The following is a 22173-nucleotide window of genomic DNA, read 5'->3' on the forward strand; positions in this document are numbered from 1 at the left end:
GCGAGTGCCTCACCCCACCGGCGAGTGCCTCCCTTAACCGGGCCATTCAATCGGCAGGTTAGTTCCGAGAAAGACAAGGACCTAGATTCACGAAGCTCCATGTATTTTTTCGTAAGTAGGTTTGCTACGAAGGTTCCTAAGTATGCTCTAAGAGATGCTTAGGTGCAATTCACGTAGGTCTACTTAGGATGATATTTGGGTTTTGGGTCTGGTTCACCTGCGTGCCGATAGAGATCACTACTGTGTTTCGTTTGGCCAATCACAGAGAAGGCAACATTCTTCATATTGAAGATTTAGCGCAGGCTTATCGGAGCACTACTGCCTCGTGTTTACGTCGAATTTTCTGATAAAATTAGTACATTTCGAAGTAAAACTATGTTTTTTCAACATCTACAGGCAGCACAGACATTGTAGCAAACAAATATGTTACATTTGTTGTTTACCTACGTAATTCTATGAGATACTGTGTAGCTGTCCTTGTTGCTCAGAAGATGCGCTGACAATTATTGTATATATTTACTGTATTTACCCAAGGGCCACTAGCTATCTAGTGGCCTCGACGAGGACAGAAAGCCGGAGGTTTGTTAAAGGGCCCGCCAATTGTCTTAATGATATTTTTTAGCTGGAATTTGGCATCTACGGCTTCAGCGGGTAGGCGGTTTTATGGGTTTATAACACTCTTGGTGGAAAAAAATCTGTTCTCAGTCCTACTTGAGAGAACATACTCTTCAACACTATATCTGTGATTGCCCTGTTATCAGTGACTTCATACCAAATGGTATGAGGTACTTTGAGCTCTGCAATTACTTCATACACTCAGGAATATTGGAAGATATTTTTATGCTGCACCCAGATTTTGCTAGTGGAGGCTAATAGATCAGCCTTAAGTGTTTTGTTCTCTCCTGATTCCATGTATGACTGGCCATCCTGTGAGGTGAGGATGTTGGATGAGCTTGTAGCTGGTTTTTGATCTACACTGTGTGGTCCTTCATGCAGAATAGGGAAGCAGCACATTGGTATGTATACCTAAACATGTTAAAAAATACATTGTTTGAGAGGAGTCTTGTAGAAACTGGTAAGAGTAATTATAATATAATGTTTCCATGATTCAGTGTTTACCTCTTGTGAAAATCGTGAACAGTTGTTTAGTCAGAGTTGATTTGTTTTTTGTATTGAGGTAGGTATTTTTTACCTTGATTCCATGTATGTCTAACCATCCTGTGAGATGGGAGTATTAGATAAACTTATAGCTAGTTTTTTATCTACACTGTAATATTCCATATATAATAGGGTAGCAGCACATTGCTGCGTATACCTAAGCTTCCTAATAAATAAATCTGTAATAAAGATTTTAAATTATAGTTTATATGATTACAAATACTGTATTATCCTTATTAAATCATCTTAACCATGGATCATTAAAATCTCATGTTGATATGTAATAGTCATATTTCTTTTGAACTGCTAATCCATGCAAATCATTTTTTAATCATTCATTAAATTGTGCATTATGTCTCAATTTTTCACTTCCCTGGATATACTGTACATTACAAAATGATCGGAAAAAAATAAACCAGTATTATTTTTTTCATTATATTTTTTCATTTAAATAACTGCATCAATATTTTTGCAGCTGACAGGATTTGTTTTTCCATACAGGTGCATTTTTTATTTAAAAAAAAGTTTGTTTATTGTTACACACAATGGTGCTACATAGCCTTCCCAGCTTGGTGCCTTCCTTTAATACTTACTTACTGATTAATAAATAAATAATAATAAAAACGTTTTATTCAGGAAAAGTACATACAGTTGATTCACAAACATAATGTTGGATTTATAGACAGCTAGTACTTACAATACCTGAAACCACTAATACTCATAGCATTTCGGGCAAGGTGTGGGGGAAAAAACACTTAGACTAGAACTTAATAGTAATCGGGATTAGGTATAAATAGTGTTGAAAGAAGGTATAAAAAATAAAAAGGGGGGGGGGGTTAACATAACAGAAATCAGCAATTGTACACGTTGGTGAACAAACAGCATTGTTTAAAAAATAGCAAGACATGGGTTGACATTTAGGGGGTAAGGTTGATTACATGGAGTAAATTAGGTAGTACTTGGTTTTACTCTTAAACTGGCTGAGAAAGGTACAGCCTTTGACATGATTCGGGAGGTCATTCCACATTCTGGGTTCCTTGATTTGTAGAGCACTTCTACAGCATATTTTTATTTTATGCTTCACCTAGATTTAATTTCAAAATAAAACCATACTAAATAAATTAGAAATGGTATGTATAGCTAAGGTACACCCTTACTACTAGGTGAACAGGAGCCTTAGGTGATAGTAAATGATCCCATTAAGCAGGGCTCATCACCTTCTCTCATATTTCATGTTCACCAGTGTTTATTTACTTAATAACTACTGGTATAATATCTTGCTGTTATAAAACTAATTCAAATATAATAAAAGACATATTTACTTCAAGTTTCAATGAGAGAATGCATATATAACTAACACGAAGGACTCCTCTTCACGAGACTCACCAGCTATAATCTTTTGTTTACGTTCCAAAATCTTAAAATCGATCCCAGTGCTATGTAGTAGAGAGAAATTGAGTTATATCCAGTTTACGTAAAGCTACGAGTGGTCGACAGTACACTTAGATGACGGACCAAACTTACGAAGGTTTTTCTTCTTAGTGTAGCTACCTGAATACCGACGTAGCCGCCACGAAGGCGCTAAGAAGAAACACAATCGTAGCTAAGAAGAAAAACATTCGTAAGTACCTTCGTGAATCTGGCCCCAGACTACCCAAACACGGTCTTCCCTAAAAATGGCTTATTGAACACATGCATTTACTGAAGACAAAGTACACAGTTTTTCTGTCGAATATCATAAAAGCCTTAAGATCTGGTGAACAAGTCCATGCTCACTTACTAGATCAACTTGTTGACCTGCAAATACCCTTTGCAAGCCTTCTTCCAGCTCAAATTGAACGCTGGACTTGTTTGCTTATCTACAAGGCCTGTGTTGTAGCTGTAAACACAAATGTAATGTTTGACATCAACTTAGAACTATTCAAAATTAAGTCATGTTTATTACATTATATATTATTTAACGAATTGTAGTTTACAGTCTCCGTGGTGTAGTGGTAAGACACTCGCCTGGCGTTCCGCGAGCGCTATGTCATGGGTTCGTATCCTGACTGGGGAGGATTTACTGGGCGCAATTCCTTAACTGTAGCCTCTGTTTAACGCAACAGTAAATGGTGTACTTGGATGAAAAAACGATTCTTCGCGGCAGGAGATCGTATTCCAGGGACCTGCCCGAAACGCTACGCGTACTAGTGGCTGTACAAGAATGTAACAACTGTTGTATATATCTCAAAACAAAAAAAAGTATATATATAGTTAATAAATTTGGTTGAGAGGGAAATTTCCTGTGGCTTATTGGAAACTATTCTTAGTAATATATATTTTCTGTACTTGCAAGAATGTTCCTGAGCCACCCTCTCCAGTGGCATCGATAGGAATACGAAACAGACGGTTTGCAACCAATGCTTAATTACTCCTTATCCTGACCCTTCCCATGATATAAAGTCATATTGGTTTGGCGCCAATCCAAGTACTGGCTTAGCAGGTGTGAGTGAAAAATCCTACAATGCATCATATGGAGTTTGAGGCTGAATTATGTAAATGAAATCATAAAAATTATAACCTCAAAACTAAGTTTTAAGAAAATTTGACCTCTGTTGAAACTCAGTTAATGGTTATCTTGCTAACCATTAGATATGAAGATTCTGACATGCGACATATCTGGTGCGCGAATCTTTCTTGTACTTGACCTGTGAAAAATGTTGCAGCCAAATTCACTAGAAAATTTGCATTTTAATGTAGAAGTAATCACCAATTATCAAAGCTGGTCCATTGTCAAACCTAAAATTAATTTATAAAATCTAAGACAAAAGTTGACAATGACAATCAAACTTTATGCAACCGCCAAGACGTCAAATATCCAAGAAGTGTATCACACAGTAAGAAAGTGGCTAGATAAGTTCAGGAATGGTAAACTCCCCATTGAGCTCCAGTAGAGCTTCTTACCTCAACAACATGCATCAAATGAGAGACATCCACAATTTTACGAACAGTTCAGTTTCGATGCTTGTATTATCCTCAATATTAACAATTATTGAGTTTATATTGGTTACATTCCAATCATGATGCGAATAGATTGCTAATGCCATGTCATGGTAATGGATAAATTTATAGAAAAAATACTTAGCCTTATTAAAATTATATGATATTCAAAAAGATATGTTCCCTACTTCAGATATGCATAACAAAGTTAAATCTTCCTATGCTATAACGAAATGACGTATTATAAACCTATTAATAATAGTAATGACATTGGCAATGAAAATACATATTGATGATGAAAAGGAAACGAACTTATTTCAGTTCAAATTACGACACGTAATTTGTTTATGGTTCTCTTTCTCTCCAAGACTACAGAGCATCGGCTATCGTGGGGTGGAGGCGGCTGGTGTTGCTCTCATGGATGACTCTGGCTCTAGTTGTAAGCAGGAGCTACCAGGGCGACCTGATGTCAGGCCTGGCCGTGAGGTATATCCACCAGCCCTTCCAGACCATACGAGACGTCCTTGATCATCCCTCCATAACCATGCTGTGGCAGACGAACTCCACCAACGTCCAGTACATTCATGTAGGTCCGGTGATGTTGTGTTTGGTAGGGTATTTTGTAGGTGTCTATTGTGATTGTAGACATTGTGTTTGCGTGTCTAGCCATAGTTAAACGTGGTGTGGGTGATTTTGTCGACAGTATGGCATACTGTTCGTGTTCTGGCTATTGTGGCTTATAATGCAGGTATATCTGACGAGTGTGGGGAAATAACGATTTTTTTCTACCACAGACATTGGCACACAAAATTACAATGCTAACCAGCTTATATATTGAACAACTAACCACAGAAAGTGATTGTAGTGCATTTAAAATGCTAATATACCCTCAATACATAAATACAGATTTACGTCTTTTCTACATAAACAGTATTCGAGGTATCTTACCTATTTAGTCTTTAATGTGCATATACATACATATATATATATATATATATATATATATATATATATATATATATATATATATATATATATATATATATATATATATATATATATATATATATATATATATATACATATATATATATATATATATATATATATATATATATATATATATATATATATATATATATATATATATATATATATATATTAGTATATTTTGGTAGCAGTCTTTCCTGTAGACATATATAATTAAATATGACCGAAAAAGTAAGATTAATAATTCTAACACGAATTTTCTCAATCTTTCGTACATTTCTTTTCACTGTTGGAGGTAAATCAAAAATCAATTCTCCAAAATTCATTTTTATTTCTAGTCTGACGCGACACGAGCGCGTTTCGTAAAACTTATTACATTTTCAAAGACTTTAGTTTACAAATACACAACTGAATAGAACTTACGCATCTCCGATTTTATATCTACATTTGAGTGAGGTGGATGGGGTGAGGTGGCATTAATAGGGTATTAATTTCATCAACACAAGACAGAACAAGAGGTGGCATTGATAGGGTATTAATTTCATCAACACAAGACAGAACACGAAACAATAGGTATTGAATAGAAGTGTTTGTTGAAAGCCTATTGGTCCATATTTCTTGATGCTTCTATATTGGAGCGGAGTCTTGAGGTGGGTAGAATATAGTTGTGCATTAATTGGCTGTTGATTGCTGGTGTTGACTTCTTGATGTGTAGTGCCTCGCAAACGTCAAGCCGCCTGCTATCGATGATTTCTGTGTTGTTTACTAGGATTTCTCTGGCGATGGTTTGGTTGTGGGAAGAGATTATATGTTCCTTAATGGAGCCCTGTTGCTTATGCATCGTTAAACGCCTAGAAAGAGATGTTGTTGTCTTGCCTTTATACTGGGTTTTTTGGAGCTTACAGTCCCCAAGAGGGCATTTGAAGGCATAGACGACGTTAGTCTCTTTTAAAGCGTTCTGTTTTGTGTCTGGAGAGTTTCTCATGAGTAGGCTGGCCGTTTTTCTGGTTTTATAGTAAATCGTCAGTTGTATCCTCTGATTTTTGTCTGTAGGGATAACGTTTCTATTAACAATATCTTTCAGGACCCTTTCCTCCGTTTTATGAGCTGTGGAAAAGAAGTTCCTGTAAAATAGTCTAATAGGGGGTATAGGTGTTGTGTTAGTTGTCTCTTCAGAGGTTGCATGGCGTTTCACTTTCCTTCTTATGATGTCTTCGACGAAACCATTGGAGAAGCCGTTGTTGACTAGGACCTTGTTGACGTTGTTGACTTACCCTTTGTAGGGTAAGGCAGGTCCTAGTCAACAACGGCTTCTCCAATGGTTTCGTCGAAGACATCATAAGAAGGAAAGTGAAACGCCATGCAACCTCTGAAGAGACAACTAACACAACACCTATACCCCCTATTAGACTATTTTACAGGAACTTCTTTTCCACAGCTCATAAAACGGAGGAAAGGGTCCTGAAAGATATTGTTAATAGAAACGTTATCCCTACAGACAAAAATCAGAGGATACAACTGACGATTTACTATAAAACCAGAAAAACGGCCAGCCTACTCATGAGAAACTCTCCAGACACAAAACAGAACGCTTTAAAAGAGACTAACGTCTTCTATGCCTTCAACTGCCCTCTTGGGGACTGTAAGCTCCAAAAAACCCAGTATAAAGGCAAGACAACAACATCTCTTTCTAGGCGTTTAACGATGCATAAGCAACAGGGCTCCATTAAGGAACATATAATCTCTTCCCACAACCAAACCATCGCCAGAGAAATCCTAGTAAACAACACAGAAATCATCGATAGATACAGCGATAGCAGGCGGCTTGACGTTTGCGAGGCATTACACATCAAGAAGTCAACACCAGCAATCAACAGCCAATTAATGCACAACTATATTCTACCCACCTCAAGACTCCTCTCCTATATAGAAGCATCAAGAAATGTGGACCAATAGGCTTTCTACAATCACTTCCATTCAATACCCATTGTTTCGTGTTCTGTCTTGTGTTGATGAAATTAATACCCTATTAATTCCACCTCATCCCATCCACCTCACTCAAATGTAGATATAAACAAATTCGAGATGTGTAAGTTCTATTCAGTTGTGTATGTGTAAACTAAAGTCTTTGAAAATGTAATAAGTTTTACGAAACGCGCTCAAGTGTCGCGTCAGACTAGAAATAAAAATGAATTTCGGAGAATTGATTTTTGAATTACCACCAACAGTGAAAAGAAATGTACGAAAGATCGAGAAAATTCGTGTTAGAATTATTAATCTTACTTTTTCGGTCATATTTAATAATATATACATATATATATATATATATATATATATATATATATATATATATATATATATATATATATATATATATATATATATATATGCATATATATATATATATATATATATATATATATATATATATATATATATATATATATATATATATATATATATATATATATATATGCATAGTCTTGCTTATAACCACAAGTTGCAGTATATAACTTTTTAGACACTCAACCCACCAGGGGACTCGAACACTGGCCATCAATGTGGCAGTTAAACACTGTATCCACTACACCATACTTCAGAGCCCAAAGAGGTAGGAATTCTGGGGTATTTAACCAATCAGAACTCCAATCCTCTCAGGCAATGAGATAGTGAGGGACCTCTCGTGTTCTTTCATCGAGCCCTGTTATGTGGGAGAACTCAGTGTCAAATGCTTATTGCACAAACTTCTTTAAACTCCAAGTTGAAGTATATAAATTTTTAGACACTCAACCCACCAGGGGACTCGAACACTGGCCATCAAGGTGGCAATTACACACTGTATCCACTACACCATACTTAAAAAAAATATATATATTAATTTCTCCAACATTATAATACACAACTCATGGGAACACAATGCCGGCACATCCAAAAATCTTTCTATATTATGTTTTCTTTTCAGTCTTTGGAGTCTGGCATCTTCCGCGAGGTAGCAGAGGCTGAGGCCAAGGGCCGCCTCAAGTACAAGCTGCTGTCTGAGTTTCCTCAGGCACTAAGCACTTTAGTGAGGCGTGGAGACCACGTCCTCGTGGATCTGGAGAACGTCATAACCTTGATCATCGGGCAGTACTTCACTCGCACAGGTGACCTGCTGAAGGGTAACACATTAACTCGGGCTAGACCGAGGGCAGCACTTTCATGGGGGATCTCCGAATGGTTATCATTTAAACAGGGGATGTGACGAAGAGATATATCTTAAACATTAGCTCTACCTATGGGATGTACTTCTCGCAAGGGATCTCATGAAGGTTTAACTTAAAAATTAGCTCAGCTATACACGACATTCGCTATATACGATCCGACGAAAGTGTATTAATTATACTGGGGATATATGCTCATGTGTTTTGAGCGAAAGTTATCACTTATCCCATATATTGTTTATTTAAACATGGGATCATAGGATTGGGCATTGTTATGACTAAATAAATAATGAAAATAATTTTTTTGTTTAGGATATTTTTTGCTAAAGCTCTCTGTGAGACCATAAATACTTGAGCAACCATGTTTAAATGGTCAGATGTGAGGATGTGCGGGATGATCACTAGTACACCCACGCACCCCACCACACACACCCACGCACCCCACCACACACACCCACGCACCCCACCACACACACCCATGAACCCCACCACACACACCCATGAACCCCACAACACACATCCGTACACCCCACCACACACACACCCATGCACCCAACTGCACACATTCACGCACCCCACCACACACACAGTTTATATCTCACCAAAACTGTCTCCTGAAGCCCACATAAAAAGAATAACGTCTGCGGCATATGCGAGGCTGGCTAACATCAGAACAGCGTTCAGGAACCTGTATAAGGAATCATTCAGAATCTTGTACACCACATATGTAAGACCAATCCTGGAGTATGCGGCCCCAGCATGGGGTCCGTACCATTTCAAGCACAAGACGAAGCTGGAAAAAGTCCAAAGGTATGCTACTAGACTAGTCCCAGACTTAAGAGGCATGAGTTATGAGGAAAGGCTGCGGGAAATGCACCTTACGACACTGGAAGACAGAAGAGTAAGGGGGGACATGATGACAACCTACAAAATCCTCAGGGGAATCGACCGGGTAAACAAGGAAAAACTATTCAACACTGGCGGGATGTGAACAAGGGGACACAGGTGGAAACTGAGTACCTAAACTAACGGATGGAATGCACTAGACAGTGATGTGATGGAGGCTGACTCCATACACAGTTTCAAATGTAGATATGATAGAGCCCAGTAGGCTCAGGAATCTGTACCCCAGTTTATTGACAGTTGAGAGGCGCGACCAAAGACCCAAAGCTCAACCCCCGCAAGCACAAATAGGTGAGTACACACCCATGCACCCCACTGCACACATCCACCACACACACACACACCCATTCACCCCACTACACACACCCACGCACCCCACCACACACACACACACACACACCCCACCACACACACACACACACACACCCATGCACCCCCACTGCACCCATCCACGCACCCCACCAAACACTCACCCACGCACCCCCACCACACACACACACACGAACCCCACCGAACACACATTCACGCACCCCACACACACACACTCACGCACCCCACCACACACAAACCCACGCACCCCACCACACACAAACCCACGCACCCCAGCACACACACCCACGCACCCTACCACACACACCCACGCACCCCACCACACACACCCACGCACCCCACCACACACACCCACGCACCAAACCACACACACCCACGCACCCCACCATACACACCCACGCACCCCACCACACACACACCCACACACCCCACCACACACACACCCACACACCCCACCACACACACACCCACGCACCCCACCACACACACCCACGCACCCCACCACACACACCCACACACCCCCACCACACACACCCACGCACCCCACCACACACACCCACACACCCCACCACACACACCCACACACCCCACCACACACACACCCACGCACCCCACCACACACACCCACACACCCCACCACACACGCACCCCACCACACACACCCACACACCCCACCACACACACCCACGCACCCCACCACACCCACACCCACGCACCCCACCACACACACACCCACGCACCCCACCACACACACACCCACGCACCCCACCACACACACCCACGCACCCCACCACACACACACCCACGCACCCCACCACACACACCCACACACCCGACCACACACACACCCACGAACCCCACCGCAAACACCCACTCACCCCACCACACACACCCACGCACCCGACCACACACACACCCACGCACCCCCACCACACACACACACACGAACCCCACCGAACACACATTCACGCACCCCACACACACACACTCACGCACCCCACCACACACAAACCCACGCACCCCACCACACACAAACCCACGCACCCCACCACACACACCCACGCACCCCACCACACACACCCACACACCCCACCACACACACCCCACCACACACACACCCACGCACCCCACCACACACACCCCACCACACACACACCCACGCACCCCACCACACACACCCACACACCCCACCACACACACCCACGCACCCCACCACACCCACACCCACGCACCCCACCACACACACACCCACGCACCCCACCACACACACACCCACGCACCCCACCACACACACCCACACACCCGACCACACACACACCCACGCACCCCACCACACACACACCCACACACCCCACCACACACACCCACACACCCCACCACACACACACCCACGCACCCCACCACACACACCCACGCACCCCACCACACACACCCCACCACACACACCCACGCACCCCACCACACACACCCACACACCCCACCACACAAACCCACACACCCCACCACACACACACCCACGCACCCCACCACACACACCCACACACACCACCACACAAACCCACACACCCCACCACACACACACCCACGCACCCCACCACACACACCCACACACCCCACCACACACACACCCACGCACCCCACCACACACACCCCACCACACACACACACACACACACCCACGCACCCCACCACACACACCCACACACCCGACCACACACACCCACGCACCCCACCACACACACACCCACACACCCCACCACACACACACCCACGCACCCTACCACACACACACCCCACCACACACACCCACGCACCCCACCACACACACACCCACGCACCCCACCACACACACCCCACCACACACACCCACGCACCCCACCACACACACACCCACGCACCCCACCACACACACCCACGCACCCCACCACACACACATCCACGAACCCCACCACACACACCCATGAACCCCACCACACACATCCGTACACCCCACCACACACCCATGCACCCCACTGCACACATTCACGCACCCCACCACACACACAGTTGATATCACACCAAAACTGTCTCCTGAAGCGCACATTAATAGAATAACGTCTGCGGCAGATGCGGGGCTGGCTAACATCAGAACAGCGTTCAGGAACCTGTGTAAGGAATCATTCAGAATCTTGTACACCACATATGTAAGATCAATCCTGGAGTATGCGGCCCCAGAGGTTAACCAGATGATTTTTATCACTCCAAGAGTATGACCTGGTGATAACGCACATAAGAGGGCGAGACAATGTAGTAGCTGATGCGTTATCTCGAGCCAAGCCACTAGAATAATTCTCAAAAAACAATGGGGAGGGAGTGTTATAATCCCAGGTAGCCGAGAAACGAGTCTCCCCTTTGAGAATTATTCTTCTCAGGAAGAACCTGAAGAGTTCAGGGTAGTGAACTTCCAGATGTGGAAGGGAAGTTCTAAATGATCACTTGTAGGGAGGTGATATAGTGTTTGTCTTTAGCGTGTAAGACGCAGTGAAAGGCGAGTGATAGTTTGCCATTTTTTGTACCAAGGAGATAACAGTTATAGTCGTAGGCTGGATTACCTACAGATGTATGTGTTCTAGGACTGATAGAGTGATCGATTGATTGATCATTGTTGTGTATCAAGGAACATTTATACTGAACATATATATATATATATATATATATATATATATATATATATATATATATATATATATATATATATATATATATATATATATATATATATATATATATATATATATATATATATATATATATATATATATATATATATATATATATATATATATATATATATATATATATATATATATATATATATATATATATTGGAGCGGAGTCTTGAGGTGGGTAGAATATAGTTGTGCAATAATTGGCTGTTGATTGCTGGTGTTGACTTCTTGATGTGTAGTGCCTCGCAAACGTCAAGCCGCCTGCTATCGCTGTATCTATCGATGTTTTCTGTGTTGTTTACTAGGATTTCTCTGGCGATGGTTTGGTTGTGGGAAGAGATTATATGTTCCTTAATGGAGCCCTGTTGCTTATGCATCGTTAAACGCCTAGAAAGAGATGTTGTTGTCTTGCCTATATACTGGGTTTTTTGGAGCTTACAGTCCCCAAGTGGGCATTTGAAGGCATAGACGACGTTAGTCTCTTTTAAAGCGTTCTGTTTTGTGTCTGGAGAGTTTCTCATGAGTAGGCTGGCCGTTTTTCTGGTTTTATAGTAAATCGTCAGTTGCATCCTCTGATTTTTGTCTGTAGGGATAACATTTCTATTAACAATATCTTTCAGGACCCTTTCCTCCGTTTTATGAGCTGTGGAAAAGAAGTTCCTGTGAAATAGTCTAATAGGGGGTATAGGTGTTGTGTTAGTTGTCACTTCAGAGGTTGCATGGCTTTTCACTTTCCTTCTTATGATGTCTTCGACGAAACCATTGGAGAAGCCGTTATTGACTAGGCTTCTTTATTGACCTTTATTGACCCCCAATATATATATATATATATATATATATATATATATATATATATATATATATATATATATATATATATATATATATATATGTCGTACCTAGTAAACATTTAAAAGGAAAATCAGCATTGAATGCAATAACACACACATATATATATATATATATATATATATATATATATATATATATATATATATATATATATATATATATATATATATATATATATATATATATATATTGGTGTATACTGGCAGCAGGTTTTCTTTCAAACATGTTTCTTTGAATATGACCGCATATTCTGTATTTATTATTTTCTGGTTTAGGGCTTCTATCCCTCTAACTATTTTCTTAGCATCAGGGCTTAATTGGAATAGGAGTTCTCCAAAACTCATTTTCGTACTTTTAAGGTGAAGAAAAGAAGTGATTTACTATAGAGTGTATTACACTTATTTGTATAATTTGCACGACGTTTCGAACCTCCATGGTTCATTCTCAAGTGAACAGATCTTACAATACTAGTTGATTTTATACCCGCATTAGGTCAGGTGATAATACAATGAAGGTGAAAAACATGGGGGGATACATAAGGGATAAACATAGGGGCTGCAGAAGGCTTATTGGCCCATACGAGGCATCTCCTATCTAAACACAAAGATTAATCCAGTGTAATTGGCCTGTTATGTTGGACATTGTCTTCTGTGTTGGCATCGATATGTTCTTGTCTTGTCCTTACTCTCATGGTGGGTAGAGTAAATAGTTCCGTGATTTGGGTGTTCATGGTAGGTCGCTCTATTCTTATGTGAATTGCCTCAAGAATTTGTAATCTTCTTGAATCTTGGGTTTTGTCTATTATGCAAGTATTCTTGTTCAACATTTCTCTTGTTAGAGTAATGTCATGGGCTTGTCTCATGTGATTCCTAGGGGCACCAGATTGAAGATGGCATGTCAAACGCCTCGTCAGCTTGGTCGACGTCATACCTATGTACTTACATTGAAGGTTACATCCTTCGTGGGGGCAAGTGTACATGTATACAACGCTTGACTGCTGTAGAGGGTTCTCCGTCGACTTCGGGCTGTTTTTGATAAGGAGTTCGGAAGTCTTCTTGGTTTTGTAGAATATTATCAGGTTTATGTTTTGGTTAGGAGTAGTGCTTTTTACTCCTTTACGGATTATTTCTTTCATTATTCTTTCCTCTTTTATATGTTCACTGTGCATGGTTGATTTGTAATATAATTTTATTGGGGGTGTTGTGGTTTCTGTTCTAGGTTCTGAATTATACCAACGGTCCAAGTGTCTTCTTATAGCAGCGTTTATTTCCGCGTTGCTATATCCGTTGTTCACCAATACCTGAGTTACTCTTTCAAACTCTCTACTCACGTTGCTCCATTCAGAGCAGTGGGTAAGCGCTCGACGAATATAAGCATTGAGAACACTGGCTTTGTATCTTTGGGGGCACTCACTTCTACCGTTCAGGCATAATCCTATGTTGGTGGGCTTGGTATATACGTTGGCGCTTAAAGAGGTTCCTGTTTTTGTTATTAGTACATCCAAGAATGGCAGACTGTTATTTTCACTATTTTCATGTGTAAATCGGAGAACTGACTCTCTCTCTAGGTGTCTTTTTAGGTCAATTAGTTCATCTGAGTCTTTTACTATTACGAATATGTCATCTACATAACGGCAGTATACAGTTGGTTTTTGTCTGCTACTGAAGACCCTATCTTCGATGGTTCCCATATAAAAATTAGCAAATAAAACTCCTAAGGGGGAGCCCATTGCTACTCCGTCTATTTGTAAATACATGTCTCCTTGTGGACTGATGAAAGGGGCTTCCTTTGTACATGCTTCGAGAAGACTTTTCAAGTGTGGCTCAGGTATGTCTAATTTGGGGGTGCTCTCGTCTCTGTATACTCTGTCCAGTATCATTCCTATGGTTGTGTCGACTGGGACGTTGGTAAAAAGGGATTCAACGTCCAGGGAAGCGATGATTCTATCGGGCTGGGTAGATTTGATCAATTCTAGGAAATCTGCTGATGATTGTAGACTAAACTTACTTGGAGTGTATGGAGTTAGGAGTTCATTGAGTTTCTTTGCCAGGTGATAAGTTGGGGTTGGTATTTGGCTGATTATAGGGCGTAGTGGGTTACCTGGTTTATGCGTCTTAACATTGCCGTAGGCATATCCTAAGCCATAGTCGCCTTGAAGTTTATTGAAATGCACACTACCTTTCTTTGCGTTGATTGCTGTAATTGTTTTGTTTACTTTCCGCTTAAGGTCTTCTACGGGGTTCCTCGTGATTCGTTGAAATTTGGAGTCGTCACTTAGGATGTCGCTAATTTTGTTCATGTATTCATGGGTAGGAATCAATACATATGCTGCTGTTTTGTCGGCTTTTCTTATTGTTACGTCTTTCAGATTTTTTAGTTGTTTCGCTGCTTCTTTGAGTCGTGGGGTTAAGATTGTAGATGAATATGTTCCTCGTTTTTTCCCTGCTTCTGCAAGTAGTTCAGCTTGAAGTGTGTCAGTGGTGATGACTTTTTTTGTTGTCTTCTAGCTTATGGATATCGTCCAGAAGCATTTCGATTTCCAGGCGTTTTTGATGCATCTTTGGTTTAGATAAGAATTGACAATTTAGACCAAGATTTAAGAGGTCTCGTTGGTCCTGGGTAAGATCATAAGAAGTCAGGTTAAAGTAGCCATCTTTAGGACGAGGGATTTTTAGCTGTCCACCGTTTAGGGATGTTAACTTACGGAGTGTCTTTGTTTCTACAAGAGTTTTATGTTGTTGTTTCAGGTTAAATAGTTCACTGTTGATGGTTTGCTTGAGTTGGATAGGGATGTCGTACTGGGTCCATTTGTTTAACAGATGCTCCGCCTGCACTATAAAGGTTTGGAGGGCTTCCTTCTTCTTGTTTAGTTGATGCCGAATGAGCTCTTGCCTATACCTATAGGTAAACTCTGTATTGCGGACTGCTGGGTCATGTGGGTTTATATTGGTGTATACTGGCAGCAGGTTTTCTTTCAAACATGTTTCATTGAATATGACCGCATATTCTGTATTTATTATTTTCTGGTTTAGGGCTTCTATCCCTCTAACTATTTTCTTAGCATCAGAGCTTAATTGGAATAGGAGTTCTCCAAAACTCATTTTCGTACTTTTAAGGTGAAGAAAAGAAGTGATTACTATAGAGTGTATTACACTTATTTGTATAATTTGCACGACGTTTCGAACCTCCATGGTTCATTCTCAAGTGAACAGATCTTACAATACTAGTTGATTTTATACCCGCATTAGGTCAGGTGATAATACAATGAAGGTGAAAAACATGGGGGGATACATAAGGGATAAACATAGGGGCTGCAGAAGGCTTATTGGCCCATACGAGGCATCTCCTATCTAAACACAAAGATTAATCCAGTGTAATTGGCCTGTTATGTTGGACATTGTCTTCTGTGTTGGCATCGATATGTTCTTGTCTTGTCCTTCCTCTCATGGTGGGTAGAGTAAATAGTTCCGTGATTTGGGTGTTCATGGTAGGTCGCTCTATTCTTATGTGAATTGCCTCAAGAATTTGTAATCTTCTTGAATCTTGGGTTTTGTCTATTATGCAAGTATTCTTGTTCAACATTTCTCTTGTTAGAGTAATGTCATGGGCTTGTCTCATGTGATTCCTAGGGGCACCAGATTGAAGATGGCATGTCAAACGCCTCGTCAGCTTGGTCGACGTCATACCTATGTACTTACATTGAAGGTTACATCCTTCGTGGGGGCAAGTGTACATGTATACAACGCTTGACTGCTGTAGAGGGTTCTCCGTCGGCTTCGGGCTGTTTTTGATAAGGAGTTCGGAAGTCTTCTTGGTTTTGTAGAATATTATCAGGTTTATGTTTTGGTTAGGAGTAGTGCTTTTTACTCCTTTACGGATTATTTCTTTCATTATTCTTTCCTCTTTAATATGTTCACTGTGCATGGTTGATTTGTAATATAATTTTATTGGGGGTGTTGTGGTTTCTGTTCTAGGTTCTGAATTATACCAACGGTCCAAGTGTCTTCTTATAGCAGCGTTTATTTCCGCGTTGCTATATCCGTTGTTCACCAATACGTGAGTTACTCTTTCAAACTCTCTACTCACGTTGCTCCACTCAGAGCAGTGGGTAAGCGCTCGACGAATATAAGCATTGAGAACACTGGCTTTGTATCTTTTGGGCCACTCATTTCTACCGTTCAGGCATGTTGGTGGGCTTGGTATATACGTTGGTGCTTAAAGAGGTTCCTGTTTTTGTTATTAGTACATCCAAGAATGGCAGACTGTTATTTTCACTATTTTCATGTGTAAATCGGAGTACTGACTCTCTCTCTAGGTGTCTTTTTAGGTCAATTAGTTCATCTGAGTCTTTTACTATTACGAATATGTCATCTACATAACGGCAGTATACAGTTGGTTTTTGTCTGCTACTGAAGACCCTATCTTCGATGGTTCCCATATAAAAATTAGCAAATAAAACTCCTAAGGGGGAGCCCATTGCTACTCCGTCTATTTGTAAATACATGTCTCCTTGTGGACTGATGAAAGGGGCTTCCTTTGTACATGCTTCGAGAAGACTTTTCAAGTGTGGCTCAGGTATGTCTAATTTGGGGGTGCTCTCGTCTCTGTATACTCTGTCCAGTATCATTCCTATGGTTGTGTCGACTGGGACGTTGGTAAAAAGGGATTCACAGTCCAATGGAATTCCAGCCCGATGGAATCATCGCTTCCCTGGACGTTGAATCCCTTTTTACCAACGTCCCAGTCGACACAACATCATACTCTCTGACCAAACTAAGTTCCAAAGGGTAACGAAGGACACTACAGCCGAATTAAAAGCAAAGGTCAACAAACTGATCGAAACTGTGAACGCCAAGAAATCCGGACTCCACCTGCCAAAGATCATTGGGGAATATAAACCTGGATATGCGTATGGAAATGTCAAGACGCACAAGCCTGGAAACCCACTTCGGCCAATCATTAGCCAGATACCCACACCCACGTACAGACTGGCGAAGCGACTCAACGGCCTGCTGACTCCTTATGTTTCTTGCGCCTTCAGCCTGAAGTCTCCAAAGGAATTTGTTGACTTACTGCGAGGCACACGGTCCACAGGGATAAGAGCCTCGTTGGACGTAGAATCGCTGTTTACCAACGTACCTGTGGACGAGACAATCGGAATGATAGCCGACAGAGTGTATCGTGATCCAGCCTGTACTCCTCTTGACATACCAGAAAATATTCTGAGGAAACTACTCCAAGCTTGTACTAAAGAGGCACCCTTCTTGAGCCCGGATGGGCACATGTATAAGCAAGTAGATGGGGGTCGCCATGGGTTCTCCCCTAGGTGTCCTGTTTGCAAACTTCTACATGGGTACCATCGAGCAAAAAGTCTTAGTCGACATGAACTTGAAACCGGCCATATACTGCAGGTATGTTGACGACATTTTTACACAGGTACCTGATGTCAGACATCTGCAGGAGCTGAAGGAGGCATTTGAGCAGAGTTCCGTGCTGCGTTTCACTTACGAGATGGAAAAGGATGGGAAGCTGCCCTTTCTAGATGTGACAGTCATGGAAAAGGGCGGAGGTTTCCACACTGCAGTCTACACTAAGGAAACAAACATAGGAATGTGCCTAAATGCCAACAGCGACTGCCCAGACAGGTACAAGAGGAGTGTTGTTAACGCATATGTCGACCGTGCTCTCAGCCACAGCTCAGAATGGAAGCAAGTCGACGAAGAACTCTGTAGGGTAAGGCAGGTCCTAGTCAATAACGGCTTCTCCAATGGTTTCGTCGAAGACATCATAAGAAGGAGAGTGAAAAGCCATGCAACTTCTGAAGAGACAACTAACACAACACCTATACCCCCTATTAGACTATTTTACAGGAACTTCTTTTCCACAGCTCATAAAACGGAGGAAAGGGTCCTGAAAGATATTGTTAATAGAAACGTTATCCCTACAGACAAAAATCAGAGGATACAACTGACGATTTACTATAAAACCAGAAAAACGGCCAGCCTACTCATGAGAAACTCTCCAGACACAAAATAGAACGCTTTAAAAGAGACTAACGTCGTCTATGCCTTCAAATGCCCACTTGGGGACTGTAAGCTCCAAAAAACCCAGTATATAGGCAAGACAACAACATCTCTTTCTAGGCGTTTAACGATGCATAAGCAACAGGGCTCCATTAAGGAACATATAATCTCTTCCCACAACCAAACCATCGCCAGAGAAATCCTAGTAAACAACACAGAAATCATCGATAGATACAGCGATAGCAGGCGGCTTGACGTTTGCGAGGCACTACACATCAAGAAGTCAACACCAACAATCAACAGCCAATTATTGCACAACTATATTCTACCCACCTCAAGACTCTGCTCCAATATAGAAGCATCAAGAAATATGGACCAATAGGCTTTCTACAAACACTTCTATTCAATATCCATTGCTTCGTGTTCTGTCTTGTGTTGATGAAATTAATACCCTATTAATACTCTTGTTCTGTCTTGTGTTGATGAAATTAATACCCTATTAATACCACATTTTGTTCTGTCTTGTGTTAATGCCACATCACCCCTTCCACCTCACTCAAATGTAGATATAAAATCGGAGATACGTAAGTTCTATTCAGTTGTGTATTTGTGAACTAAAGTCTTTGAAAATGTAATAAGTTTTACGAAACGCGCCCGTGTCGCGTCAGACTAGAAATAAAAATGAATTTTGGAGAATTGATTTTTGATTTACCTTCAACAGTGAAGCGTAATGTACGAAAGATTGAGAAAATTCGTGTTAGAATTATTAATCTTACTTTTTCGGTCATATTTAATTATATATATATATATATATATATATATATATATATATATATATATATATATATATATATATATATATATATATATATATATATATATATATATATGTTTCATTGAATATGACCGCATATTCTGTATTTATTATTTTCTGGTTTAGGGCTTCTATCCCTCTAACTATTTTCTTAGCATCAGGGCTTAATTGGAATAGGAGTTCTCCAAAACTCATTTTCGTACTTTTAAGGTGAAGAAAAGAAGTGATTTACTATAGAGTGTATTACACTTATTTGTATAATTTGCACGACGTTTCGAACCTCCATGGTTCATTCTCAAGTGAACAGATCTTACAATACTAGTTGATTTTATACCCGCATTAGGTCAGGTGATAATACAATGAAGGTGAAAAACATGGGGGGATACATAAGGGATAAACATAGGGGCTGCAGAAGGCTTATTGGCCCATACGAGACATCTCCTATCTAAACACAAAGATTAATCCAGTGTAATTGGCCTGTTATGTTGGACATTGTCTTCTGTGTTGGCATCGATATGTTCTTGTCTTGTCCTTACTCTCATGGTGGGTAGAGTAAATAGTTCCGTGATTTGGGTGTTCATGGTAGGTCGCTCTATTCTTATGTGAATTGCCTCAAGAATTTGTAATCTTCTTGAATCTTGGGTTTTGTCTATTATGCAAGTATTCTTGTTCAACATTTCTCTTGTTAGAGTAATGTCATGGGCTTGTCTCATGTGATTCCTTGGGGCACCAGATTGAAGATGGCATGTCAATCTGGTGCCCCTAGAAATCACATGAGACAAGCCCATGACATTACTCTAACAAGAGAAATGTTGAACAAGAATACTTGCATAATAGACAAAACCCAAGATTCAAGAAGATTACAAATTCTTGAGGCAATTCACATAAGAATAGAGCGACCTACCATGAACACCCAAATCACGGAACTATTTACTCTACCCACCATGAGAGTAAGGACAAGACAAGAACATATCGATGCCAACACAGAAGACAATGTCCAACATAACAGGCCAACTACACTGGATTAATCTTTGTGTTTAGATAGGAGATGCCTCGTATTGGCCAATAAGCCTTCTGCAGCCCCTATGTTTATCCCTTATGTATCCCCCCCATGTTTTTCACCTTCATTGTATTATCACCTGACCTAATGCGGGTATAAAATCAACTAGTATTGTAAGATCTGTTCACTTGAGAATGAACCATGGAGGTTCGAAACGTCGTGCAAATTATACAAATAAGTGTAATACACTCTATAGTAAATCACTTCTTTTCTTCACCTTAAAAGTACGAAAATGAGTTTTGGAGAACTCCTATTTCAATTAAGCCCTGATGCTAAGAAAATAGTTAGAGGGATAGAAGCCCTAAACCAGAAAATAATAAATACAGAATATGCGGTCATATTCAATGAAACATGTTTGAAAGAAAACCTGCTGCCAGTATACACCAATATATATATATATATATATATATATATATATATATATATATATATATATATATATATATATATATATATATATATATATATATATATATATATATATATATATATATATATATATATATATATATATATATATATATATATATATATATATATATATATATATACCCGCCAGACGTTGCTGTGGCTAAGTCTGGTTACATGGAAAAGAAAGAAAAGAGAAAGTGCACGTTTCAAAAATGTTTAATTTCACATTGCTTGTGGGTATACAATACTTTTGTTGTTCCGTTGTCTGTGGAGATATAGAGATTGTTTGGTTTGCCGACTTTAAAGCACACAACATATTATTGTCCATATGAGAAGCAATCCGTGTCTAGATATAAACCGCACAATTCTAAAGATTGGCCCTGTGCTTTGTTGATGGTGATTTCCAATTCGATTGGAGTTTGCAATTACAATCAGTTAAATTTAAATGGCATACCTGTTGGAATTATAGGTCCGAGATGAATGAGGACATCTTTACCTTTGAAAAGTCCTGTCAAGATTGTTGCTTTTACGACGTTGCTGATTATATTTTTTATTGGAAGCCGTGTACCGTTGCAAAGCTTTGTCTGGTCAATATGCCAACGGCGGACCAACATGATAATTGGCACGCCGATTTTTAATTGCAGTACATGTGGTGGTATCCATGGCAGATAAAGTGAATTAAAAAATTCTGTTGGATCATTAACCGCTTCATCTGCTTTCACAATAATGTCGACGGTCTTGTGTG

The 22173-nt window shown here is 40.4% G+C and overlaps 1 protein-coding gene across 1 annotated transcript in view; it reads left to right on the forward strand.

The window, feature by feature from the left end:
• LOC123755110 (glutamate receptor U1-like) overlaps positions 1 to 22173 on the forward strand; it is a 121397-nt gene that overhangs the window by 92793 nt on the left and 6431 nt on the right. Inside the window, exons 11-13 of the mRNA XM_069332705.1 lie at positions 1070 to 1077; positions 4530 to 4723; positions 8090 to 8270. Of these exons, the coding sequence (XP_069188806.1) occupies positions 1070 to 1077; positions 4530 to 4723; positions 8090 to 8270 (383 nt within the window). The remainder of the gene's footprint in view (positions 1 to 1069; positions 1078 to 4529; positions 4724 to 8089; positions 8271 to 22173) is intronic.

This window comes from Procambarus clarkii, chromosome 28 (genome assembly GCF_040958095.1).
Source record: "Procambarus clarkii isolate CNS0578487 chromosome 28, FALCON_Pclarkii_2.0, whole genome shotgun sequence".
Lineage (NCBI taxonomy): Eukaryota > Metazoa > Arthropoda > Malacostraca > Decapoda > Cambaridae > Procambarus > Procambarus clarkii.